Below are 16,419 nucleotides of genomic sequence, written 5' to 3'. Positions count from 1 at the left end.
AATAATATAATCTATTTAATGTCATCAATGAAAAAATAAATAAAACAAAAGATTGAATATGAGCTATCAATAGTAGTCATTAATTAATTAAGATCATTTAAGACACACATATTATATAATGAAGATACCTTACAAATTCATTAATATATTTAATTTTCTTAAAAATAATTAATAATATCATTAATGCATTAAAATTTTAATTAAAAAATGAAAAGGTAAAAATCAATCCAACAAATGTATTATTATTACTATTACATTATTTTTATTTTTATTCTTATTTTCTGGACTAAAAGAACAATATTTCACAAATTTAAAGAACAAAAAGAAATCACTTGGTCAATCTTTAACGGCTTTTTTCTATTTTATTGACTTTTTTATTTACAATACTCGAATTAAGAATTTATCTAAGAGATATAAGTTGAATTCCATTCAAACTAACCAAATATTAGTACACAATAAAATTATATTGTTCTACACTTGTCAAAAAATTTATTTAATTTTTTTATATCTCTTTCACAATAAATATTATTAAAATAAGGTTCTCTATTTAATGTCATGAATGAAAAACATAAAACGTAAAATTTAATATCAACTATTAATAATAGTCATTAATTAAGATCATTTAAGACACGCATATTATATAATAAAGATACCTTACAAATTCATTAATATATTTAATTTTCTTAAAAATAATTAAAAATATCATTAAATGCATTAAAAAAATTTAATTAAAAAATGAAACGGTGAATATTAAACAAACAAATGCATTATTATTATGATTATATAATTATTATTATTTGTATTCTTATTTCCTTGACTACATAACAATATTTCACAAATTCAAAGAATAAAAAAAAAATCTAGGTGTCAGTCTTTAATGAGTCTTTTTCTTTTTAATTATATTTTTTTATTCACAAGATTAAAAATAAAATTTTATTAAAAAATATAAATTCAATTCCACTCAAATTAACCAAATATTGACACACGACAAAATATATTTTTTTACAAAAAAATAAAATTTTCTTTAAATCTTGTTTGTATCTCTTTCCCAATAAATACTTATAAAATAAGATCACATATTTAATGTCATCAATGAAAAAGATAAAACGGAAAGTTAAATATGAACTTCAATGGTAGTAATTAAAGTCATTCAAGGCATATATTGAATAATTATTTTCCTGATTATGATATTAGTTCAAAGTTACCTCTGAGACCATCAACATATAACACAAGTATTTTTCTTCCACTTATTTTATATCTAATGGTCAAATTCAAATATTATATCACTTGATTAATGAATATGAGTGACTAGCATTAATACATATTACTATATAATAAAAACATCTTACAAACTCATTAATATATTTAATTTTCTTGAAAATAATTAATAATATCATTAAAGACACCTTACAAATCCATTAATATATATATTTTTTAAAATTAATAATATCATTAAATGCATTAAAAATTTTAATTAAAAAAATGAAAAATAAACAAACAAATGTATTATTATTATTATTATTTTGTACTGCAGGAACTATATTTCACGAATTCAAAGAATAAAATGAAAAATTAGTTGTTAAATTATCCGTATCTTATATTTTTTTAATATTAAATATTTTATTTCCTGGAAATAAAAGGAAGGAAGATGCATAAATAATTTAATAAATAAAATATTATAATTTACAATTTTGTATGATTAAAAGAAATTATGCTTTAATATATATGATAAATCCATGCTAAACTATATCTTATTTTATTATTGCATAATTAGTTTTTTTTAATTAAGTTGTTTCCTTAAAATTATTATTTTTGTTTCTTCTCTCCTCTCTCTATGACTTATGCAACACAATAATAATTACGTACCCTGAAAAAAAAAAAATGAAGAGAGGCAGGCGCAAAGAAGAGAGGCAGGCCCAAAAGCATGAGAAGGTGATTCTGCCACAGGAAATGGTAAATCAAATTCTGTTGAGGTTGCCGGTGAAGTCTCTTCTCCAGTTCAAAACCGTGTGTAAGTCATGGCTTTCTCACATTTCCGATCCACACTTTGCAATTTCACATTTTGATCTAGCTGCAGCACGCACAGAGAGGATTGCGCTGTTAGTGCCTTTTGATCGTGAATTCCTATCCATAGACTTCGATGCGTCTCTTGCTTCTAATGCACTAAACCTCGACCCTCTTCTAGCCTCAAAATCTTTTTCTCTTGTGATCCTGGGTTCCTGTAGGGGTTTTCTACTCTTGATCTGTGGTCATAGGCTCTACGTATGGAATCCATCTACAGGTCTCTACAAAATTCTAGTTTGGTCACCTATTATCACTTCCGATCGCGAGTTCGAGATTACAACTTTTCTTCGTGGTTTTGGGTATGACCCACTACAGATGACTACTTGGTTGTTCTAGCCTCCTACAACCGAAATTTTCCGCAAGATGAACTTGTAACCCACTTCGAGTATTTCTCACTTAGAGCTAATACTTGGAAAGCAACTGACGGTACAGGTTTCTCTTACAAGCAATGCTACTATTATAATGACAACCAAATCGGATGCTTCTCCAACAATGCTCTTCATTGGTTGGCTTTTCGTTTCGATGAATCGTTGAATGTTATTGTTGCCTTTGATTTAACGAAAAAAGTGTTTTGGAGATCCCTCTGCCCGTTCTTTTGGAGTTCGGAAACCTTAACTTTGTATTTTGAGGGTACTTGGGGAATTGTTCTGTCTATGTGCTGTGGGGCTGGACCGATCAGTAGATATGGATGATGAAAGAATACAATGTGCAGTCATCTTGGACCAAGACTGTTGTCGTGTCTGCTGAAGACGTTATTTATGGTAGGTACTTCTTCCCAATCTGCATTACAGCAAGTGGTGATATTGTCGGAAAAGATCTCGGAACTGGATTGGTTAAATGTAGTGGCAAGGGACACCTGCGAGAACATCGGTCTTATTTTAATGGTCAATGTGGATATGAAGTGGCCCTGTATACAGAGTCTCTACTTTCACTCCCTTGTGATAGCAAGCCGAGCAAACAAGCGGAAGAAGATGACAAACAATAGCAAACTAGAAGAATTGAGGGTAATTTTGTTTTATGATTATTCCATCATGATGCTGTTACCGTGTTATTGTTTGCAATTTATATCTTTCCACACTTTCAGACTTTTTTATTAGCCTAGCCATAATTGTGACTGCATTGCTAGCATGATATGTAGCCAAATTTTGAATTGGGACAAGCAATTGATGGTTGATAACAGTATATTGATAAGAACTGGATTCAATGTTACCAACTTATTATTAATGGTGATGTCTGATTTAGTCTGAAGCTACATGACAACATTTTGTGAAGTCAATATTATCAGATCTTGGATTCCTTGCCAAATAAAAGGTGTTTAGATTTATATTTGTGTCTTGATTAATTTATAAAATTACTCTTCTACTACACCATATATTTGCATGAATATGAAGTAGACAAGCAGTGTACCAGAGGTGGGATTACTCTACTTATTTTAGCAGGCTGAAATGCTATGTTAATACATGCCGATAAAATTAAAGTAACAAGTCTTTTGCCTTTTGTAACAACAAATTTATTAAGGAATATGATTTTTCTGGTTAGATTGTGTGTCTTTTGGCTTAGGGTAAGTATATTATGTTAATTCTAAATTCTAATATTGCATTAGTATCAATGGCCTATTGCACCATTAGGGAGGTTATGCACGTGTTGGTTCTTCTTTCATCATTTCTTTCCATTTTAAAGCTTTTGTTGCTGTTTCTTCCGTGAATACTGCAATGGAAGTATCAAGGTGGTCTTAGCTTAGATATTGAAGTTGGAGAATTTGATACAGAAAGATCTACCTTTCAAAAGTGGTTATTGATGTGTTACAACAGATTTATTCTTAATTAATAGGTTTCTGGTTCAGCATTATATCTTGTTTATGGCTTTTGTTTTTGCATGGTTCTTATTATATGCATTTTAAGTTGGTGTGTACTTAGCTTGTTATGTTTGTAATGGTGTGTGTTTACCTCAGAATGCACACCCATTCCTTCAAGTAGTAATATAATTGTCAACAAATAGTCGTTGTTTGTATCTCTTCCTTGACTCTTTCCTCTTCTTCCTTAGGCTTGGTGTGTGCTTGATTGAGAGATCAAGAGGATATCTTGAAACTTCTCTTTTGTTTTTCTCCCCCCACCCTGTGGACATTTCCTGTCTAATTGTAGCCTGCATTTCATTCAGAATCTGTCATCTGCTAGAACTATTATTCCCAATGTCATCAATGGATCCTTGTAGCAGCCCTTGACTAATGACTCAAGATTTGGTTGTCATTGTTGTATAAGCTTTATTTTTCTAAGCTGAAATGACTGACTCTTCAAACTTTGGTTTTTAACTGTGCCAAATGGCGTCCTTTGATCCATGTAACCGACCTCACCTAGTGAGATAAGACTTTGTTGTTGTAGTGGTTGAAATGACTGACTCTATTTGTAAGGTGCTTCCAACTTGTTTATATTTATCATTATTCTGCTTGCATTTGTAGGTGAAATCGGGTTGTGATCTAAGTGTTAGAAGAGGTGTTCAGTGATAGTTAGAGTCATTCAAAGGCATGCTACTTTCCCCCTCATGATCTGGACGTGGCATATGGAAGACATTAGAGAATGGCGTAGTAAATATCTTTTAAAATGGTTGTCAATGTAAGAAAGAACAAGAATTTTTTACCGAGTAGGCAAGATGTAATAAAATAAAATCCCCAAAATCTGGAAGGAGTGGCTGAGAAACTAGAGTACAAATGATTGCGCATATATATATATATATATATATATATATATGCCTTTTATGCAAATGGTATTGAACCAGATACCCTTTTATCAAATGTGGTAGAAAGTGTCAAGGAAAACAAAAATATCTTACTGATTATTAATGTTACAGTGGATTGTTTCTTAATTAATAGGTTTCTGGTTTAGCATTATATCTTATGGCCTTAACTTTTCTGTGGTTCTTATTATATGCATTTTAAGAAGTTAGTGTGTACTAAGCTTGTTTTGTTGGTAACTGTGTGTGTTTGCCTCCGAATGCACACCATTCACTTGAAGTGGTAATATAAATTCTAAGTGTCGTTGTTTATATCTTTTCCTTGATTCTTTCCACTTCTTCTTCTGGTGGTTACCTCGGAATGCACACCATTTACTTGAAGTGGTAATATAAATTGTAAACAAATTGTCGTTGTTTATATCTTTTCCTTGATTCTTTCCACTTCTTCTTCTGGTGGTTAATTTAAGGGCGTTCCTATGCGTACCTAGCAAAATTGCTTGTACACTCAACAATTGTGGGTGATTCTCGTTTTGTCCTTCCGTAAAATTGATACGGATTGGGTTAATCCGTAAGTCTCATTAAGATTGATTAATCCGTAAGTCTCATGCAGATTGGTCAATCCGTATGAATAGACCAATTATGTTACAAAATAAAAAATGTCGGACCAGACACAAGACCAGATGCAATAACACCCGCTTTTTCTTGCAACCTTGTCTGCAAGCTCCCTTCACAATATATAATATATAACGATAGTATTACTTATCAGGGGAACACATTAGATTTAGTATCATAGAGAGGCACAGGGAAAATATGAAAAGAGAACAAATCAGCAGAATGAAGCAGTTAGTTCTCTAGGTGTGTAACATACCAAAACATAAATAAAACTGTAAGAGAAAAAGAGAAATCCCAATAGAAAAAGTAATTATATAAAAAATGCACCATCTTTGAAGATTAAAAATGTAGCTATGATCTAACATTTTATATACAATCTATGACATTTCTTTTTCATGAACCACGACTCAATTAACTACAATTACATTTAGCTTTTGATCATTTCCCTCCCAAAATTAAAAATCTATCACCGCTAGCTGAAGCACATGAGCTGATGGTTTACAGAGGACAAATTGGTTCAGTTAAAATATTCTTTTTGACAAACTTCTAAATTCTCATAAGCCTATATATGAATGAACATCAGTATCCAAGGAAACATGGATTTGCTCGAGCAGATAAACAAAAGATAAAAAATTTAGTAAATCAAGCATGAAAGTAAACATGAGAATTAACCATACCTAAAAAGTGTTGCATTGATTCCTGCAGGACAAATTGAGCATGTGAAGTTAAAACAAGATACGTTGGTTAAAGGTAATAATAATAACTCTTAAAGAAGCAATTGATGCTCCAGCATTTCAAAAACCCTAGCTCCTCATAGCGATCCTCAAATCAAAATAGCAATTTCAATGAGTGTAACTGATAAGTGATAGATAAGCGTCAGCAAAACCCAAAGGAAAGAAACCACAGATACACCAAATTATTTTCTTGTTTCTATTTATAAATAAAATACCGAATCATACAAGGAATCAATCACAAGAGTAACCATTAACGATGGCCTAAGTCACAGTTTTCTGTTGCTAACGAGAAACAGAACTCAGTTAAGACGTTTTCTGTTTTTAAGAACAACAAAAAAATCTCCATTTTCTTAATCATTTAAAATAAAATACTAAACAAAAAGTTCAGTGCTTGGAAAAACAAAAAATATAACCCTTTCCTTTTATTTTAAAATATTAATAAATAAAGATATATAATAAAATGATATTTTGATCCCATGAATTAAAGATAAATACAAGACTTTACAATAACTCAAAGATGTTGATCTTACTCAACCGAAGTTAGATCCGTTGGTATATAATAAAATGATGTAAGTTTATCCCAAAAATGTTTTTAATACTTTGAAGGTAAATATTAGTTAAAAAAAAGTTGAATGAATGAATACCAAAAATATCAGAGGCCAAAAAACAGACAAGCATGGAGAGGGGAGATGGGGAACCACTGAGATCATATTATGAATCTTAATGTTTTTCAAATCAGTCAATTTTTTTTTTAAAAAAAAATATGAGTTTTACTAACCAGTAATCTAAAAATATTAGTTAAAAAATCAATAAATAAGTTTTAATGAGTGCTACTATTTAGTACGACAAGTCACTGCAAGAATTACATGAAATAAAACATCCAATGGTTGTGATTTGTTTCAAAACAAATGCTAATTCAAATATTAATTAAATAAAAAAGAGAAATTGACGAAAGGCATTGTTCGTGTGTTTTGAATGAAAATCGTTTCGTACCTTTAAGTATTTTTCTTTTTTTATAAAATAAATACCAGAGAAATTATGGTGATATGTTGGCAATACCTTTCAAATTATGGTGATACGTTAGCAGTTTCTTTCTGGAAAAAATATATTTTCAATTTCTTTAGTGTTTTAAAGATACTCGTTGAGATTTTTTAATTTTTTTTAAACATAAATGTATGATTGATTGTGATTTGAATTTGATTTCTATTAAATGAATAAATACGCAAAATGAAAAGATTGTATTAAAAGAAAATAATATATACCAAGGGAGTCGGTCGTTGATTCCTTTAGATATAAAAAAAGAGAAAAAATAATATATAAATTGACAGTTTGACACTGTCATATAAATCAATTTTTTTCCAAAACATAAATAAAAAATTAATTAAATACCAAAACATACATATTTCCCCATTATTTATCAAAATATACATGTTTATTATTCATAGTGTAAATTCAGGTTGGATATCAGAATTTATACTCATTTTCCCAAAAAAATTACGAAAATCCATTGAAAATTCGGATTCTTTCAACCTCAATTCTCAACGTGAAATTTTTTTTAAAGAAAAATTAATTTTTTTAATAGATTTAATAATAATATAAATAAAGAAAACTAATAAAATTAGAGAATATTATGATATAATTTTTTAGTTACTAAATAGGTACTTAAATAAATTACAAATTTAAGGCATGTGAATTTTTATGAAGTTTAATTTTTATTTCATTGATGTTTTTTTTTCTTATGTAAATTAATAAAAAAATAAGAAAATTAATTAGTAGTCTTAAAAATAAATTAAAAAATTAAATTGATAAGAAACACGTAAATAAATAATTATATTTGAGATAATTGAGATGAGGGACAGAGAGACATACATAATAAAACGAGAATAATAGAACGTACTAATAAATATAATTAAAATACGAAAATGACAAACCTAGTTATAGTTTGAAAGATGTAGTGTAACACACTTTATATTATTTTAAAATCTATTAAGAAATTAATTTTCTTAATTTTTTTTAAAAAAATTCACTTTGAGAATTCAGGTCGGAGAGACCCAAATTCTCACCGGATTTTTACAAAATTTTTGAAAAAAGAAAAATACAATGTAAATTCGGATTTCCCTAACCCGAATTTATATTATGAATGGTAAATATGTATGTTTTAGTAAATAATGGAAAAATATGTATGTTTTAATATTTAATTAATTTTTTATGTATGTTTGGGAAAAAAATTCTCATATAAATACTAACCATTTCAAAGAAGAAGAAAAATGAAAAATCAATCAATCATGCATAAGCATGGGCCAATAATGGGGACTCTAGAAATTCTAGTTCAGTGAGAAAGGGTATTTTTCATGGCTTAATGCTCATTTAGGATAGGGGCACTGACTGCTCAGATGCTTAATGAAGGGTGCAGAGGAAGAGGGTGGGAGAGGAAGGGGTGAACCGTTTTGAATTATAAAGGTATTTTAGAAAAATTATTGAAAAAATAGCAAAATGTGTATATTTATTAATTAGGCGGGGTATGTTATTTAACAATTACCCTAAATTTAATTGAGTTAGATTGAAAATTAGACGAGATTTAACCAATAACTATTTACGCTCCTAGTAAATACTAGTAATATAGTGCGGTTCACCTTTACTTAAAGAGAAGAAAATTTAAATTAAATCGTCTAAAATTGAGAGTGAATAGAGTCAAGATTTCAAGAGTTAGTTACTCTAATCTATAGATATAGATGATAGAGGAATAAATTTTAATAATATTTCAAAATAAATTTTCAATAACTTTATATCATAATATAAATTCAAAGTATGATTTATATATTTAAAATATTTACTATAAATTTTAATTACAATATAATTTATATATTTAAAATTAATTAGTATAAATTTTAGTTATATAAACATAAACACTTATCCTATATATTACACAAGCTAAATTACTAGTTATATACTACTCAAATAGAGTGATTTCCACTCATAAATCTAAGAATTCCCTGTAATTAAATAATTTATAATCTCACAACAATTTCTATATGAAATTAGTTTATTTGTCTATATTTTGAAATAGAGAAGTTATACGTAAACTTTTAAAATTCAGTTCATTGCTAACCCTAAGTGGTCCGTCATTAGTAAACATTTTTAATATTTCAGTAAACTGTCAATTAATATTGTTGAAATTGGAGGTTCGTCGATATAATAATAGCTTCTATCCACCCTAAATTTTCAATGCAATTATAAATCAATATGAGCAATAATATATAATTATTAATAATTTAGCATATAAAAGCTAATTTGCAAGTGGGGTGGAAATGGCTTGGCATACGTAAGGCTAAGTTAGATTAGACTTTTTTTCAAAAATAAATTAACGTAAAGCTTTTACTAAAACCTATATAATAATAATAATAATAATAATAATAATAATAATAGCTGTTCATGTAAAAATAAAATTAATAAGTGATTCTCTTAAATAAGCCTTGGAGTTAGAATATTGAGAATAAAAGAAAAGAAATAATATTATATTGTTCAATAATGCCCTTTCTGCAATATAAACGGAGGTATAGCAGTACAATAAAACTTTCAGTAATGTGATGTATTCCCAATAAGCAAAAATACAGCACTTATTTTCTTGTAAACTACAACTACACTGAATGATTAGATGTTTTACATCCTCCACCGCAGAAAATGACAATAATCCACGTAGAAGTCCTATGTTCTTAGCATAACAAAATTTCTCACTTAAGATGTTTAGCAAACCAGTTTAGCATGTCCTGATGGGCTTCCTCTGCTGCAGCCTTCACAGTTTCTGCGTCTTTAGGGTTGAATCTCACAGTCCAACCGTGTGAAACTTTAGGAAATATTTTAACAAAACAATCAACCTGCCACACATAAATATCCACCCATTAGTGTTACATTAAACACATCCAACTTTCAATTTCGAGTGCATGAATGTTAAGCAAGCTCATTACAAAGTACACAAAACTTTCTCCTCAATTCAAAAACCATATTCATTATTCCAAACATGAATGAATGGTTGGTTGTGGGTCAAGTGTACACCTCTCAGGAAATAAAATACAAACTAGTTGAAAATGGGATGCTAAAAAAGAAATTTGAACCACCTACAAAATACAAACGAGTTAAAAATGGAATGCCAAAATGAAATTTGAACAAAGCTAAACTACAGGTAGATGAATCAATTCCAACTTGTCCGCACCTATCAAAAGCAAAAAAAAAAAAAAAAAAGAAAAAGGAAAAAGAAAGAAGACAACATCCTGTAAATGTAAAAGAAGAATGAATCAACATAGTCACCACAAAATAATATCATCAGCAAAACATAAAGGTAATATAAAATGATGGTAGTAGTAACCACAAAAGAAAGAAAATACAACCCCAGGTTTAGCAGTTAGGACTTGTTCAAACTGTTTCACAAGCTCTGGAGGAGACATTTTGTCAATCTCAGCTCCAAGCACGGCAGTTGGAGTATCAACACCTGAAGCAAGACCAATAATTAAAAGTTAGATTAGAATATGGAAATCCTTTTCACTATGTTTAGACGAGTGGAAAGAAAATGAGGAAGGAGAGAAAAAATTTAAATTTGAATTGGGGGAGACATTTAACTTTTTTGTTTCTTCAAGTCAACTTCTCTCACATATTTCTCTTCATTTTCTCTTCCACTAAACATGAGAAATTTTCAAATTTCAAAGGTTTCTTTCCTCCCAATTTTGTTTCTCTTCATCTAAACATAGGATAAGGACCTATTTACAACAACAACAACAACAACAACGCCTTATCCCACTAGGTGGGGTCGGCTACATGGATCAACTTCCGCCATAATGTTCTATCAAGTACCATACTTCTATCCAAACCATTAATTTCGAGATCCTTTTTTATAACCTCTCTTATAGTCTTTTTGGGTCTTCCTCTGCCTCGAATTGTTTGTCTTCTCTCCATCTGGTCTACTCTCCTCACTACAGAGTCTACCGGTCTTCTCTCTACATGCCCAAACCACCTAAGTCTATTTTCCACCATCTTCTCTACAATAGGCGCTACTCCAACCCTCTCTCTAATAGCTTCGTTTCTAATTTTATCCTGTCGAGTCTTACCACACATCCACCGCAACATCCTCATCTCCGCTACACCGACTTTATTCTCATGTTGGCTCTTGACCGCCCAACATTTTGTTCCGTACAAAATCGCCGGTCTTACCGCAGTCCGATAAAACTTTCCCTTTAGCTTGATCGGTACCTTTGCATCACATAACACCCCCGATGCTTTTCTCCATTTCATCCATCCTGCTTGAGTGCGATGATTCACATCCCCTTCAATTTCCCCATCATCCTGTATTACAGACCCAAGATATTTAAACCGTGTGACTTGAGGGATAATATGGTCTCCTATTTTCACCTCTGAGTTAGAAACCCTCCTTCTTTTGTTGAACTTACATTCCATATACTCCGATTTGCTTCTGCTTAGGCGAAAGCCATGTGTTTCTAGAGTTCGTCTCCAAGTTTCCAACCTCTCATTCAACTCCTCCCTCGACTCTCCAAGGAGGACTATGTCATCTGCAAAAAGCATGCATCTCAGCGCTATCTCTTGGATTTGTTCCGTGAGGACATCTAGAATTAAGGTAAAAAGGTAGGGGCTAAGGGTTGACCCTTGATGTAAACCAATTGTGATGGGAAAATCGTCTGACTCTCCACCCTGTGTCCTAACACTAGTCGATACCCTATCATACATATCTTGGATAGCTCGAATATATGCAACCCTAACCCCTTTCTTCTCTAGAGCTTTCCACAAAATCTCTCTAGGCACTCTATCATACGCTTTCTCCAAGTCAATAAAAATCAAGTGCAAGTCTTGTTGGGCCATGCGATATTGCTCCATCACCCGCCGTAATAAATAAATCGCTTCCATGGTCGACCTTCCCGGCATGAAACCAAATTGATTCTCAGTAACTTGAGTCTCCTTTCTTAATCTCCGTTCGATCACTCTTTCCCATAATTTCATGGTATGACTCATGAGCTTGATTCCCCTATAATTTGCACAATTTTGTATATCCCCCTTGTTCTTATAGATTGGCACTAACGTGCTTCTCCTCCATTCCTCCGGCATGCGTTTTGACCTCATAATTTCGTTAAAGAGTTCGGTGAGCCACTCAAGACCTCTATCTCCAAGAGTTTTCCACACTTCAATAGGTATGTTGTCTGGCCCCACTGCCTTACCATTACTCATTCTTTTCAACGCTTCCTTTACTTCCTGTTTCTGAATCCGACGATAGTACTTATAGTTCCGGTCCTCTTCTCTTGTGTCTAGACTGCTAGAGTCATATCCATATCCATCATTAAATAAGTTGTGGAAATACGCCTTCCACCTTTCCTTGATATCTTTTTCATGCACTAAGACTTTGCCTTCTTCATCCTTAACACACTTTACTTGATCCAAATCTCTAATCTTCCTCTCTCTACCCTTAGCAAGCCTATATATAGATCTTTCTCCGTCCCTGGTTCCTAGAGCTTGGTATAGTCCGTCAAAAGCTTGGGCTCTTGCCTCACTCACCGCCTTCTTGGTTTCATTTCTAGCTATCTTATACTTATCCCAAGTTTCAGAATTTCTACACCTAGACCACTCCTTGAAACACTCCTTTTTTACTCTAACTTTGCTCTGGACATTTTCATTCCACCACCACGATTCTTTACCCCTAGGTCCAAAACCTCTAGATTCACCCAACGTCTCTTTAGCCACTTTAATAATCTCTTGGGACATCTTGTTCCACATATCATTTGCACTTCCTTGTGATTGTCCACACCAACCCTCCCATATCTTTTGTTGGAAGATTCCTTGTTTCTCACCCTTCAAGTGCCACCATTTGATCCTTGGTGCTACCAGAGGACTTCTTCTCTTTGCCCTATCTCTAATTCTTACATCCATAACCAAAACTCTATGTTGGGTAGTCAAGCTCTCTCCCGGGATAACTTTACAGTTCAAGCAATACTTCCTATCAGACTTCCTGATAAGGAAGAAATCTATTTGAGAACATGTCCCTCCACTTTTGTAAGTGATAAGATGTTCCTCTCTTTTCTTAAACCATGTATTGGCTATAGAAAGATCCAAAGCCTCCGAAAACTCCAAGATGGATTTACCCTCCCCATTCATCTCCCCTAGGCCAAAACCCCCATGCACCCCCTCAAAACCTCTAGCCACGCTACCTACATGTCCATTGAGATCCCCTCCTAGGAAAACTTTCTCTCCTTGGGGTATATCCTGAAGTACCCCTTCTAGATCCTCCCAAAATTTTACCTTAAAGTGTTCTGCTAACCCAACCTGAGGTGCGTACCCACTAATAACATTAAAGGTGTCCTGTCCCACTACCAATTTTAAGACTATGATACGATCTCCTACTCTTCTTACATCCACGACATCCTTCTTCCACTCCTTGTCCACAATAATCCCTACCCCATTTCTTGATCTGATAAGGACCTATTTAAAATGTCCAAAATAATTCAGGGACAAACGAATTGATTTAACCTATAAAATATTCACCAATCCATTTCTATCCTAAAATTAAATATTAAATGTAATGATTATGATGCTTTCATAAAAGTAGATGCAAATATAATGGTACCAAAAAAGAAAAAGAATGAGAAAGAAAGCCAACTAGTCCTATAACAGTTGATGCACAGTTTCACTAATCAAGAATATATTACTCATAACTTTGTCTTGAAAATATTTTTTTATCACATCAGCAATATGCAAAATGCACTGCAAGTCAACGTGAAGACAAATATGATTATTCTGAAAGTGAGGCAAGACTACAGTCACACAAACATGCTTAAATTAATGGTATGACAAGATTCTGCAACAGAATTTTGATTTTCATTCTTCCTTATAAGTTATAAGATGCAAAGTAATATTCTGTGAACAAATATGAAAATTAGGAAATAACCTAAATATTGAAAATTCATACCCTTGATATCATCCACAGAGACAAACGATGGATGTAATAGCACGGCAGCTTGGATTAGTCTGGATTTTGCAAGTTCAACCACGACTTTAGCTGTGGGAATGAAGAAAAGGGCACATTCTATGAGTTTGATTAATAACTTAATAATGTTTAAAACTTTAAATCAAACCGATAAATATGCCTAAGAGGAGCTGAAGTGCTATATAGTATATTATAGTATATACACAAAAGGTGAGTGAAACAATAAGCACTCCAAATTAGTGGAACAGAAGTACTTACCCCCCCAACAAAATCCAGCAGCCCCAATAGCCATCACACCTTTACTTTTCAAAGCTTCAATTATGGATTTTGCAGCTTCAGATCCTTTGTCCTATTAATATAATATGAAAGCATCAGAGAATGAATATGATGAATTACAATTTAGCAATGTCACAAATTTCGATACATTTGATCTGAGATAATATATAACAATTGATCTACAAATCCAAACATATACAGGTTGCAGACTAACATTCAATACATAGGACTGGTCAAGTACTACAGTGTTAAAAATATCACAACAAATGACATCTGAATCCAGCTGTAATCTTCTACAATCAGAAATATGGTTTTATCAAAGTTTCAATACTGCTGAAAATTGAGGTTCAATAAAAACAAAAAACAAATATACTTTAAGATAATTAAAAATATATATATATATAAGAACCAGTTATCATAAAATGAGAACTAACCGTGCCATGATCTTTTAACCAAACAGGGATAGACCTGCTAGCATTCTCAGGATTATATGGATCACCATGGAAGAAGTCAGGAACAACCACATAATAACCAGCAGCTGCAACCTTGTCTGCAATATTCCTTAACATCACATAGAACAAACAGTATTACTTCCCAGTGGTATACTACATTTGGCATCACAGAAATGGAGAAAAGAGAGAAATGGCAAAGAGCAAAGAGAGCAGAAAGAAACGTCCAAATTCTACTGGCGGCATAATTTATCAAAATCTTAAAAATAATAAATTAAAAAGGTAGACATCACAATAAAAAAAAAAAAAAATAATCAGGTACATCACTTATGAAGATAGCATTGCTTTCATGAATCAATCATAACTCTTTAATTTACAGTAACATGTTGAAATAGATATTCTTTGATTATTTCTCTACCAAAATAAAAAACCTATCAACATTCAATACAACCCAAAGGTTGTGAGCTAGTGGCTAAAAGGGCAAAATATAAAATATATTTTTCAAAATCTCTGTAAATTTTAATTAATCTATATAGTAATTGCATCCAAGGAAACACAGATTTGGTCCCAAGAAATACACATTGATCTTATCATCAGAAGGCACAAGGCCTGAATCATCCAAAAATAAAGAGGAGTTAGAATCAAATATCATGAGAGGCAAACTACTATGTATCCATTACTTGTAACTTAGAAGACTACTAAAATATAAACTAAAAAACAGACATGAGATTTGAGAATTAGCCCATACCTCAAATTTGGTGCTTCATAGCCTGCAAAACACATTGAGCATGTTAAGTTAACCAGTTTTTGTTTTTTTCTTGGGAAAATGAAACAGGACCTATAGTCCCTTAATCACAAGAATAAAAGAAAAGATGGGATTTGTGAGGATAGATAGCGTACCATAAATGTCGGAGATGAGAAGAATGGCAATGGAATTAGGGGAACCGGAGAGATAGGAATTGAGACCAGCGAGTTTTTCAACATGGCCAGCTCCTGCATTGGGGTTCAGAACTGGTGGGTTTGAGCAACACTCAGGTCCTGACATTGTTGCTTTCCGCAGACGTTTAATTTCTCAACAACACTACTCTCCTTCACTCACAAGACCTTTAAAGAAAGAAAGAAAGGGAAGATACCATCCAACAACGATGCTTGTGTTGCCACTCAGCATAAATATCTGGCTATTATTGTTGACACGCTACACTACACTCACCAAGGTTTTCCTTTCCATTTTATTTTTTATTTTTAATTCTTTACATTGTTTTTACATCTTCTTCCTTTTTTTGTTTGTCACGCACCCTTTTTAAATTAGATTATTTATTATTTTTAGTTTTTTTACATCATCAAGTGATATCATTCCTGTGATGTCACCCTTGTACTTAAACTTAATGCTTTATTATTGTCACTTTAACCCTTAAAAATATGTGAATATTATTATTTTTTAATTTTAGACTAAAATCAGTAAAAAGTATATTTTTAAATATTTTTTAGATAGACTTATATGTTGGGTAAAACTAGTTAAAAACGTAATTGGAAGTTGAAAAATTACTTAATAATTGAAAACTACAAAATTAGTTTATTA

General features: G+C 31.7%; 1 protein-coding gene and 1 long non-coding RNA gene across 2 annotated transcripts; one reads left to right on the top strand and one right to left on the bottom strand.

Moving 5' to 3' along the window:
• Positions 1-1,865: 1,865 nt before the first annotated feature.
• LOC114392713 lies at positions 1,866-4,950 on the top strand. Its single transcript, XR_003662375.1, has 2 exons — positions 1,866-3,068; positions 4,520-4,950. It is a non-coding gene; the product is annotated as an uncharacterized LOC114392713 (long non-coding RNA).
• Positions 4,951-9,624: 4,674 nt separating this feature from the next.
• LOC114391964 (endo-1,3;1,4-beta-D-glucanase-like) lies at positions 9,625-16,086 on the bottom strand. Its single transcript, XM_028352990.1, has 7 exons — positions 15,741-16,086; positions 15,589-15,610; positions 14,826-14,952; positions 14,374-14,464; positions 14,098-14,187; positions 10,523-10,623; positions 9,625-10,012 (listed from the first exon to the last, which is right to left on the bottom strand). The coding sequence occupies exons 1-7, from the start codon at positions 15,883-15,885 to the stop codon at positions 9,869-9,871; spliced, it is 720 nt and encodes a 239-aa protein (XP_028208791.1). The 5' UTR covers positions 15,886-16,086; the 3' UTR covers positions 9,625-9,868.
• Positions 16,087-16,419: the final 333 nt, after the last annotated feature.

The sequence above is a fragment of the Glycine soja genome, chromosome 17 (assembly GCF_004193775.1).
Source record: "Glycine soja cultivar W05 chromosome 17, ASM419377v2, whole genome shotgun sequence".
Classification (NCBI taxonomy): domain Eukaryota; kingdom Viridiplantae; phylum Streptophyta; class Magnoliopsida; order Fabales; family Fabaceae; genus Glycine; species Glycine soja.
This window is presented reverse-complemented; position numbering and strand designations above follow the sequence as displayed.

Excerpts from the sequence above, each read along its gene's own strand:
- LOC114391964 (XM_028352990.1), bottom strand. The coding sequence starts at position 15,885 with ATGTCAGGACCTGAGTGTTGCTCAAACCCACCAGTTCTGAACCCCAAT. Across the intron at positions 14,953-15,588 it reads TATGAAGCACCAAATTTGAG|GAATATTGCAGACAAGGTTG; the intron begins GTATGGGCTAAT and ends TGTGATGTTAAG. Across the intron at positions 14,188-14,373 it reads TGCTGGATTTTGTTGGGGGG|CTAAAGTCGTGGTTGAACTT; the intron begins GTAAGTACTTCT and ends TCATTCCCACAG.